The 11,325-nt window shown below is 42.8% G+C and overlaps 1 protein-coding gene across 3 annotated transcripts in view; it reads left to right on the forward strand.

Moving 5' to 3' along the window:
• MOB1B (MOB kinase activator 1B) overlaps window positions 1–11,325 on the forward strand; it is a 41,446-nt gene that overhangs the window by 24,303 nt on the left and 5,818 nt on the right. For all 3 annotated transcript variants that reach the window (XM_057429977.1, XM_057429978.1, XM_057429979.1), the window contains exons 3-5: window positions 2,824–2,917; window positions 8,943–9,076; window positions 11,115–11,278. In XM_057429977.1, coding sequence (XP_057285960.1) covers window positions 2,824–2,917; window positions 8,943–9,076; window positions 11,115–11,278 — 392 coding nt within the window. The remainder of the gene's footprint in view (window positions 1–2,823; window positions 2,918–8,942; window positions 9,077–11,114; window positions 11,279–11,325) is intronic.

The following is an 11,325-nucleotide window of genomic DNA, read 5'->3' on the forward strand; positions in this document are numbered from 1 at the left end:
GCATTTTTCCCTTCCCAAATGCTAAATGAGCTGGATGACAGAAAGAGTGGGAGCTGCCTTTGGGTAACAGCTGCATTCTGTAATGAAATGGTCCTTGGTCGTGCCTTCTTGCAGCCGAGTTCTAACGTTGTTGGTGTGGGTTTTTTTTTTGTTTGCTTTTATTTGTTTACAAGTGGTTAACTGATTACATTCTCCCTTCATTTACAGCATCTCTCTACCACACCTAGTACCAGCTAATGGTAGCAGTGAACCCCCTTCTGTTGATTGAGATATCTAATAAGGAAATGTGGGACTTAATGTCCTTGGGTTTGACCTTTGCAATAGTGAAAGCACAGGAAAGCATGGCTCTGCTCTTCTGCTTCGTGCTCAGCTCTTAGCCTTACTCATGTTTTCTGGCAGTGAGTTGGTGTACAAGTAGATTTTTGAAATAAGTTTAAAAAATATAAAGGTAAAAAGTCCTATAATCAGTTTGGTTTGAATTTAATTTGAAATCTCCTTGATTTGAAAATACCAAAAATTAATTCCGTAATAACATCCTGCTCATACCTTTATAATAGAGCGCCAGGCAGCGTGCACTTTTTCCAATAGAAAAGCACTTGGAAAAAATAGTCTAAGCCCTCAAAACTTCAGAGCAATGGGTAAAAAGAGGAAATGAAAATAGGCAGAGACACTGTACAGCTTTACACATGCTGGAAAGGAGGTTCTTGGTTTTTCTTGGTTGTTGCAAACTGCTGGCTGTTGGTGGTGAATGGGTGGTGTGTCTCCTGGCCTTTTGAGACTTGGCGTATGGGATTTGCAACAATCAGTCATCTTGTGGATGTCTGTGTGGGTTTTGCGAACATGCTTGCCTGAAGCAAACCCTGGTCTGTGGTTTCCACTGGGATCAGGGAATGGAAAATTAATTAACAGTTCTTGTGTACACTTAAGGAACAAGAGCTGTCTATAACCGCTTCTTCCTGTGTTAACTGCCTCCTCCCTCTGCCCAAACAAGCTGTAGGAGTCCTCCTGGGCCTCTGTAACTGCTGTCTACCTTTCCCAATGTTGTTTTGCTGTTTTCTGCCTTAGCTGTGCTGGGGGGAGAAAACCCACCCAAATTTTGTTGCTAGAGATGAGCTGTGCTAGGAGCACGGCGTACCAGTTTTTATTTGCTTCCCTTTTTTAATACCTGGGAAGTTGCATGACACAGTTGTAGCTCGTATCTTGCATCTGCTGTAACTTGCTACCATGATGTTCATGTAATCTTTGAAGTTTAAGGAGCTGCAGTATTTAACACTTGCTTTCCGTCAGCTGTTAGTTCCTTTCACAGTACCTGGTATCTGCTAGTGCTTACATTTGGGATGCCAGTTTCCACCTCACAGCAAACCTGTATGTTTCTGTAACAGAGTTAAGCAAGGAACGCACATTTGGGTAGGCAGGCACAATACTTTTAGCAGCAGAAGCAATGTAGCCTGGACTGGGCACTGGGGCATTAAATCTTTATCTGTGTTATACATGGTTCCTTTCAGGGTAAACCTATGTCAGTTGAATTTGCAAAGCGCTGTGGTTAAACAGGAGTGGAGCTCCACCACACTTGGTTTGCGTTTTCATATGATTGCTGAGTGTCATCCATGCATCAGAAAGGATGCATAAGGACACCAAAGGACACCAGAACTAGTCCCACAAGTCTTGGGTTCCTGTAGGCTTGTATTACATGGGTTCATCCTAAAGCAGAATTTACAATTTCCATTGTCTGAAAGACATTTTGGAAAAACAAACTTATATATTGATGCTGTGGTAACATGCTGTGCTCCCCAAGAGATGCAAGGGCAGAGGACATTAATTGAGGAGAGATAAAGTGCATTTTATAAGTGATTACAATGTCTGCAGTTCTGAAAAGCAGGACCTGCTGTTAGGTTACTGAAGAAGAGCCTTGATTTCAAAGAGTACCAAGTAATCAAGCACCTCTTTAAAGTAGTAAGAACTATGGGAATATTTAGATACAGTAAGTTTTAGTCTTTTGGGAATTCAACTGTAGACCCTTTAAAAACAAAGTTTTGGCTAAGAGAACTGCTTTCTCAAACATGTAACAAAACTGAAGCAATAACCAACCACCCCCCAGAAGACCTCCCATACCTGCAGTGTTTGACCATACCATAACTAAGAGAGGGTGGATTTATATTAGACATGAGGAAGAAGTTCTTCCCTGTGAGGGTGGTGAGGCACTGGCACAGGGCGTCCAGAGAAGCTGTGGCTGCCCCATCCCTGGCAGTGTTCAAGGCCACGTTGGACAGGGCTTGGAGCAACCTGGTCTCATGGAAGGTGTTGCCGCCTGTGGTGCAGGGGTTTGGAACTGGATGAGCTCTAAGGTCCCTTCCACCCCAAACAAGTCTGTGATTCTATGAAATGTTCTTTGAAAAGACAGTGTCTTGAAATGCAAAGCCTGAGGGAAGTCAGTGTCACCTAATGAGTAACAGCTCTCTTTTGCTGGAAACTTTACACTGAAAGTCTCGGTTTTATTCCAGACTAGCCAGTAGAATTTGGGATGGTAATAAACTGCACCAAACTTTCAGAAAAGGAAATAACTCTGCTTTCTCTTTCCCTTCTTTTAAAGGAAGATTTTGCAGCAGTGAACAATTAAATAGTCATTGCTGGAGGGTGGTGTAGGACATTGGTGGTTGCATTCTGCATCTCCTTTATGATACATTTTAAAAAGCGGTAACAGTGAAGTTTTTTCACAGAAAGCATTCCAGGACCCTCTGAGCAATGTGTGCTGTTAAGGTTGCAGAAAGCTGGTGTTGCTGTTACAGTGCAGATTGTTAACTGATGGTTTAAATGCTTTTACAGCTGTTGACTTCTTCAACCAGATCAATATGCTGTACGGAACCATTACAGACTTCTGCACGGAGGAGAGCTGTCCAGTGATGTCTGCTGGCCCAAAGTAAGGTCTTCTTTCATGTGTTATTGAGAAAATGCAAATTTTTAGACGATTTTTGCATTTGAGAACTTGATACTGCCTCAGCCAAGTGCCAGAGATAAAGTAACTTTTGTGGGTGGAAAGGGTGTCCTCTTGGAGTACTGTATACAGTTCTGGTGTCCCCAGTGTAAGAAGGATGTGGAACTGTTGGAGCAAGTCCAGAGGAGGGCCACGAGGATGATCAAGGGGGCTGAAGCACCTCATGTATGAAGACAGGCTGAGAAAGTTTGCCTGGAGAAGAGAAGGCTATGTGGAGACCTCAGAGCAGCCTTCCAGTATCTGAAAGGGGGCCTACAAAGATGCTGGGGACAGACTCTTCATTAGGGACTGTAGTGACAGGACAAGGGGTAATGGGTTAAAACTTAAACAGGAGTTCAAGTTATATGTAGGAAAGAAGTTCTTTATTGTGAGGGTGGTGAGGAAATGGAACAGATTGCCCCATCCCTGGCAGTGTTCAAGGCCAGGTTGGACATGGCTTTGAGCAACCTGGTCTAGTGGAAGGTGTCCCTCCCCATGGCAGGGGTTGGAACTGGATGATCTTAAGGTCCTTTCCAACCTAAACCAGTCTGTGATTCTGTGGTTCCTGTTACCCATGAAGGGATGAGAAATTGGAAGATTTTAAGGGAATTGGGAATGAAAAGGTGGGGTTTTCTTAGGGTAAGGGTTTTTTGTTTATATTTCTTAGTCCTGGAAAGTAAACTCATTATCAAACTATTTTTTTTCCTTTTATTTTTTACTGAAATGTTAATGAGGGCTTTTAAATTTAAGATCTGAAGTTTTTATTGGCAAGCACTCACTTGGGGATTACCAAAATATTTCCTTTAGGTGTTTGAGTAGGTATTGTAGAAATAAATCGGCTACAGATTTTAGTAGTCTGAATAAGAATCCCCTACCCTGTTCCTCAGTGAGGTTTCACTTCTTTAATTCTTGCTTATGCTTTTTTGTACAGACATCCAACATGTCTGTTTTTTCTTGGTCTCCAGCTGCCTCTTTCAGAGGAAAATACCTGCCTTTCTCAGTAAGTGGCAAGGGAGGGCTCTGCTTCCTTTTAAATAAACAAAAGTGAAACCAAGTCCTCTCCTCCACTTCCTCCTGTTAGTGTGTGAAGCCAGGAATTTCTGGTGGAGAGCTGAGGATGGACCAAGGCTGCTGCTGGGAAGGCAAGATGGAGAGGGCAGGAGCTCTTCTAGTTGGAAATAGCTTGAAGGACCAGAAAAGGCCTTGGCACTACAATCCTGAACTAAAACCAGAAGATGCCAGATGCCAAACCAGACCCGCTGCTGCAGCATGGGAAGGGGTGAAGTATGAAAGGGAGAGCAAGTTCACCAGTATACAAAAGAACTTGTGCAGTACCATAGCCTATTGTCTGCTTTGTGCTTCGGCATGCAGAGTGGACTCTTCAATTGTTAGATAAGAGCATGAAAATATTTCTTTGCTTTATTGTTTGCCTGCTGTGAAGTAGTTATTTGGGGGTGGAGGTTAATTATTAAAGGTTTAGCTGTCTGGTTGCCAAGCTAAAGAGTTTCTCTCCAAAGAGGCTGATAACCATTGCCAGAAATGTATAACCTACTCAAGTAGTTATGAAGCAGGGTAGAAAAGAGATGCTTGATGCTTGAAGATGCATTCTGACAAGATTTTTATTAGGTGATCTTGTTCTTTAGTTGGAGTGAGTGTGGCTTGCTTTTGCTTAAAACATTGTTTTCAGGGAAGTACTGCTGGAGAACCTGTCAGCATGAAAACACTGAGATGTATGGTTTTTTTCTTCTGGTTCTTACACCTCTGTCCTGTTCTCTTCTGGCTCAATCTGTGTTAATTGAAAAGGCATTGAGCCTTAGGTACTCATTAGTGCTTCTAGGCTGAAGGTTGCTGTCTGCTCACATCCATGGCTCCGTTTTCACCTCTTTCAGAGAAAGGGTATGAGTTAGCTGAAACAGCTTAAATGGGGTTGTTTGAATCAGGTTAGGTGGCCATAGCATGAGTAGCTGGGGAGAACAAAAACAGCAAGCATTCTGTGGCTTTAAAGTCTGATTTTTGTGTTCCATTGGAGAAATATTTATGGCTGATGTCTTGAGAAAGGGTTGTAAGGTGTTGGTGCATTCAGAGGTAACTGTTCAAAGTTATGGCTCAATCACAGTTTTCAAGGTACAACTGACAAACTCGTAGCAGTCTATGGAGAAGTTAAACCAGATGTTTGAAGTGAGAGGGTAGCAGAGTGGAAGTGTAACGTTCCTGTATCCATTGCCAGGTGCTGGTGTTTTGCCTTCAAAACCCCTTGAAGAGGGACTTGACTGTTGTAAGGAGTGCTCACTTAACTTTTATCTTCGAAACCCCTTTAAGAGGGGTTTGCCTTCGAAACCCCTTTAAGAGGGACTTGACTGTTGTAAGGAGTGCTCACTTAGCTTTTATCAGGGGGCAGGACATTGAGTTAGTTCAGGATTGACATAAAGATCAAGAACATCTCTCCCTCTCCTGCTGTACAGCGCCTTGTCTAACAGTTTGAATAAAGTAATGGTTTAATTTGTCCCAAAACATGATTATTCAGGGTAATGGTCCATTCTTTTCACTTCAGTAAAGAACAACCATTTCTTACCCAATCAAACCTAGTTGGTTTTTGGAACCTTTTTGGTTTGTGCTATTCTTATGTCAGTTGCAGGATCACCATCGGTGCAGCAGGCATGATGATAAGTTAAGAACATGCATAGAAGTATTTTGCTTATTAACCAGCATAGGGTGATGGTGATTTTCTTTATTTTCCTCCTTAGTTACAAGTGTTCAGTGAGAGCCCAAAGGAGGGACGTGGCTACTGCATTTTGCAAAGCTGGATGTCAAAACTGGGGCTGTGTGGTGGAGGTGCTGGTCCTGTGCTGGTTTATACATAGGGATATTTTCTAGTTTGAGAAGCACAGTTGGGTTTTCTATTTATAGATGGCAAATAACTTGTTAGCATGAGAGAATTCCACCAGTCACTGTGAATTCTTAGCTTTTCCCTTGCACTTGCTGGAGTGAACTGTGTATTTTTTTTTCTCTATCCTCGACACAGTGTTTTCATTGTCCTTAAGAACCTCTTACTGAGCTGTTAGAGGTTTCTAAAAATGTATTTTCTGTAGGGAAGCTGCCTATCACGATAAAGTTTATTAGTTTCTATCACCAGAACTGTAGTCGTCTTACCACAAGCTTGAGCTAGAAACGTGATTTTTACCCGTCATTTCCTGTAGCAGTTCAGATGGTTCTAACCCGGGGGGAATATTTCTCTTTGTGGGTGTCGTGGTTTAAACCCAGTCAGGTAACTCGTTCGCTCACTTCCCCCCCTTTCTTGCCCTCCCCCTGCTCTCGGAGGGATGGAGAGGAGAATTGAAAAGAATGCAACTCCCACGGGTTGAGATAAGAACAGTTTAGTAACTAAGGTATAACACAAATCGCTACTGCTACCACCAATGATAATAATGATAAAGGAAATAACAAGGGAAGAGAATATAACACCTCAGCACCAGCTGGCCAATAACTCGGCCCCCAAGCCCGACCAAGCTCCGACCGATACCTCCTCCAACCCTGCAGTCTCCCAGCCCTTCCGGCTAACTCCCAGTTACATCCTGGGCATGACGTGCTGTGGTATGGAATACCTCTTTGGTCAGTTTGGGTCAGGTGTCCTGTCTCTGCTTCCTCCTGGCTTCCCCTCCTCCCTGGCAGAGCATGAGGCTCACAAAGTCCTTGGCCAAACCAAAACATCATTGTTATCAGCTCTGTTCCCGAGCTGAAAGTCAAAACACTGCACTGCACCAGCTACCAAGAAGGAGAAAAAATGACTGCTTGACTGCTACTGCTGAACCCAGGGTGTTTTTTTTTTTTTTTTTTTTTACTTTAGAGCTTCTCAAAGGGTCCTTCCCTGGCATTTCTTCCTCTAAAATATACACAGTTAAGCCATAGTATTGGGGGGTGGGGAGAGAAGGAGGCTTCTTAGGGATATATGTTATTTGGATGAGATTTTTAGTGTCCAATTTCATTTGTTGTCTTTGTCTCCAGGCCGAAACTGGCACCTCAGCTGAGTGTTGATACCTGTCCTATGTTAATACCACTTAAACCTCAGTGGTAGGTAGTGCTGGGTAGTGAGAAATACTCATTTTTCAGAAATCCAGACATGTTGTGGTCTGCTTAGTGTCTATGGAAATTCTGCATGTGTTTGAGATGCAATGTGAAAACGTTTCCAGAGCTTCGTGATTTGTTGCTGTTAGAAAAATGGGAACTTTTTATACCATTGTGAGTAGTGTGCTCGTGATCACTTGTAAAATTGTTTATTGTGACAATGTTCTCCCAGGTACTGTTCTGACAAAACTGAATTTATTAAACAAAACCAAGAGCCAGATTTATCAGATAGGGTGAGGCTTTGCATAAAATGAGGTGTGTGATCTTTAAAATAGAACACCTTCTGCACTGTCCACACAGTATTAACTGGAAATAGCAAGGGAAGGTGGTTGCAGCCCAGACATTGTGGTGTGCTACTGCTGTCCTAAGAAATAACAATCAAATAGAGCATGAGATGTGAACATTACTAGCTCTGTGGATGGAAAAGGGTAAAGAGAGCACATGTTTGACTGTTCCAGAGTCATGTCAGTGGTGTGTAAAGGGGTGATATCAGCTTATCTGCAGATGGAAGAGTTAATTTACAAGTCAGTTACTGGCCTGCAACCATCAAGTGGGCCAGTGGTGTAACTTGAAACTGAGATTCCAGTTACTGAGATTCTTCTGAAGCTTGGTTTGCTGCAAGAAGAATCTGCAAAAGATCTTCAGATATGAACCTTTCCTAAGGAGGGCTGGTTAGACTAGAAGCTTTTTTCTAACTGTTAGCTGAAAGGCATTTTATACCAGCTTCCAGTTGTGCAAGAGTACTCCTAGATATTAACCTACCTCTGAATCTCTTCCCTGTCTCTAATACAAACATAATTTGAGATCTCTGCAAGAACTGATGTAGCTTGGACTTTAGTTATGAAAAAAATCTGTAAGAATATTTTGAAATATAAAGAAATTAGGTAAATTTTAGGAGTGTATTATGGTTGGGCATTGCCACTCACTTTGCAGTTCCTCTCTGCCAGGGGAGGTAAAGAGCTCAGTGCTAGGGAGCGGGTGAAGTTTCACATTAGAAATCAGTCAGGTGCCTTGACCAATCTGAGCCCTGGAGAGTGAGAATCTCATGTAACTAGTGGATGTTTCACTTCAACAGGCTGTAATGTTTTTTTCTTAGAGTCATAGAATCAAGTAGGTTGGAAAAGACCTTGAAGATCATCAAATCCGACCGTTCCCTCAGGACTGCCAAGACCACCACTAAACCATGTCACTGAGGGCGTCATCTACACAGGTGTTGAACACTTGCAGGGACGGTGATTCCACCACTTCCCTGGGCAGCCTGTTCTGATACCTGATTTATCCTCTCTGTGAAGAAATTTTTCCTATTATTCAGTCTAAACTTCCCTTGGTGCAGCTTGAGGCTGTTACCTATAGCTTGCTACCTGGGAGAAGAGACTGACCCCCAAACTACAACCTCCTTTGAGGTGGTAAGGTCCACCCTGAGCTTCCTCTTCTCTAGACCCTCAGAGGAGGGGAAGCGTTAAAAAAGACTAAGTAGCTATTGGCCATTCAGGACTTGGAAACCTACTCATACAGCACCTTTTGGCATACAGGAATGCAAGTTTGACCTCAGGCTGTCATGTGCATATTGGCAGGAGATTTGCACCCAAGGTGAATGAATTGTGCTGTAAAGGACAAAGTTTTTGAAGGCCTTCACAGACTGCGAAGAGGACCTGGCTAAGGCAGGATTACAGTGGGGAAGGTGGGGCACAGAGCAGCTGCAGATGACTCGGAGCACCTGGACTGTAGTTTCAAGGAAGGGCTGTGGGAGGGTGCTGGGTAATGAGGACCAGGGAGGGCAGCCTTCCAGGCTTCATGTGCATGATTCACATGTGTTAAGAAATACCTTCTTGTTGTTGACCCAACCCAGATATGAGTACCACTGGGCAGATGGGACCAACATAAAGAAACCAATTAAGTGCTCTGCACCAAAGTACATTGATTACCTGATGACTTGGGTCCAGGATCAGCTGGATGATGAAACGCTATTTCCTTCTAAAATAGGTAAGGTAAATAAGTAAAATTGAACAATGTGTTTGGATTACAGTTGTACAGGATTATTCAAGTCTTAGAGCATTGAAAGATCTTCTGAATGACTGACAAATAGAGCAAGTTTAAAAATTTACATTACATATTATGAAAGCACTTGTATCACTAAAGGTAAAATTGATGTTGTAGTACATGAACTCTGAACCATGTGTTAATACTTGCATACATAACATGTTATTAACTATCTGTAACAGTTCTCAATGTGGGAAGTACTGTTTCCATTTAATAACCCTGTTAATCAAATCTGTTGATTTTACATTTTGAACGGTAGGTTTTTACCTTAGAAATAACTACATAAGCAGTAATTGGTACAAACTGGCAGCTTTCTGATGCAGGGAAGATGTTTGGTCCTCAGGAAGAACTTCTCCTAGGCTTTACCTCCAAAGAAGCTGAATGGCTTCTTTGATCTTAACAATATATTTTCAAGTGAAAATGAAAGATGTACATTTTTGAGGGGTTTCTTTCAGAAAAGCAGGAGGGAAATAATGATCTGCCACCAGTTTGGAAACAGTAACAAGAATGAAACCCTGCTTCTAGAGGCGTGAAGGACTGTTCTAAAGCTCCTAACTGGCAGGTTTCCAGTCCACCATTACTCTTAGGCTTATGATCATTGTGAAAAAAGGAACAGAGATCTCTTAATTGCTTTTATTTTGTGGAGAGTTTCTGAAGCATTTGACACACTGTCAGTAAGCCTCTTCAGAAAAACGGGGTCACCTGTCATGATCAAGGGGCAATTGTTTTTACCTGTAGTTAAGCAGATAAGCAGAGAAGGCTTTAAGAAGATGCCTTTCTGCACGGTCACAATTCAGAAAGAGACTTAAAGGCCAGCAGTGGGTAACCAACTAAGTATGAACTTCCCAAGTGATGCAGCAGCGGGTGAAGGAAGTGTAATGTCCATGTAAGCAGAGTAAGCTTAAATAGGAGTATGAAAATTTTACTGCTAGGGTTTTAAAGTGTTGGTAGGATAATGATTGGCATAGAGCACCAGCTTGGACCTCTGGCCTTCAGACAGGACTTCAGCAGTTGGAAAGACTGCAGAAGAACTGAGCTGACTGGGGAAACTGTTCCCTGATGAGAAGCTAGACAGGTTTAATCTTTTTAGATGGTTGCTACATACCGTTTTTAGCCTGTGGATGTGTCAACTAAAGAGATCATTGCTCCCAGGAGCTGGTTGCTGTTTCCTAACCAATTTTAATAAAACTTGTGCACTGACAAAGATCTGCTGTTAGGTCCTTTCATAGAGATGACTGAAAAAAGCATGTTTCAGAGTACTTAGGCAGTTACGAAAGCATTCAGTAGCCTCTGGCTAAGGGATGGTGGTTAGCAGGGTGGAAACAGGACTCTTTTGCTGGGCACAAGACAGGTGGAAGAGAACCTATTTCTGATTCCAATTCAGCCAAGAGAAGCGTTAAAACTCAGTGGCTGATACCAAAGGTGATTTCAGTTACCAGCTCGAAGATATCTGGTGTCCCTTGGAGTGGTATCCTGGACACATGCACAGGGCCACTGATGAGGCTGAGAGCCTGCAGGAGGCTTCCCTTTTTCAGCACTGGCACTCAGAGGCCAGGTAGATACTTGGAGAGCACCTACAAGCACATTAGATACCTTTGTTCTGGTATCTGAATCCTGCCAGAATGGGAGGAAGATCCTCTCTCAGAGGAGGCTCTTCAGGGAACTCAACTGAGGCATAACAAGGTTTAGTAGCTGGAAGCTGAAGCGAGAAGGCTTCAGTGTAGAAACATAGTCAGATTTGTCTTGGTAAAAGTTCAGGAGCTACTGGTCTGCTGAAGGGAGGGAAACCTCCCCTGTGGTCTTTCAGTGAGCTTGTGGCTGTGCTTCAGCCCAAGTACATGGTGTAATTTCCAAATTAATTGCTGAGTGAAACGGAACAGCCCTTCTTGTGCAAGACATGCGGTTGGGTTAGAGTGGCTTTCAAAAGACATGACCATGGTATGGGAGTTGAAAAATAAGCCATCTGTTTTCTTACTTCTAGGTGTACCATTCCCAAAGAATTTCATGTCAGTGGCAAAGACAATTTTAAAGCGGCTCTTCAGAGTTTATGCTCACATTTATCACCAGCACTTTGATCCAGTGATCCAACTACAAGAAGAGGCACACCTCAACACTTCTTTCAAGCACTTTATATTTTTTGTTCAGGTACGTGTGGCAGGAGCATTATGGTTACAGGAATATTGTGGAAGAAG

This window comes from Pezoporus wallicus, unplaced genomic scaffold (genome assembly GCF_028554395.1).
Source record: "Pezoporus wallicus isolate ANWC-B61680 ecotype Strahan unplaced genomic scaffold, APGP_CSIRO_Pwel_v1 contig_7351, whole genome shotgun sequence".
Taxonomy (NCBI): Eukaryota; Metazoa; Chordata; class Aves; order Psittaciformes; family Psittacidae; genus Pezoporus; species Pezoporus wallicus.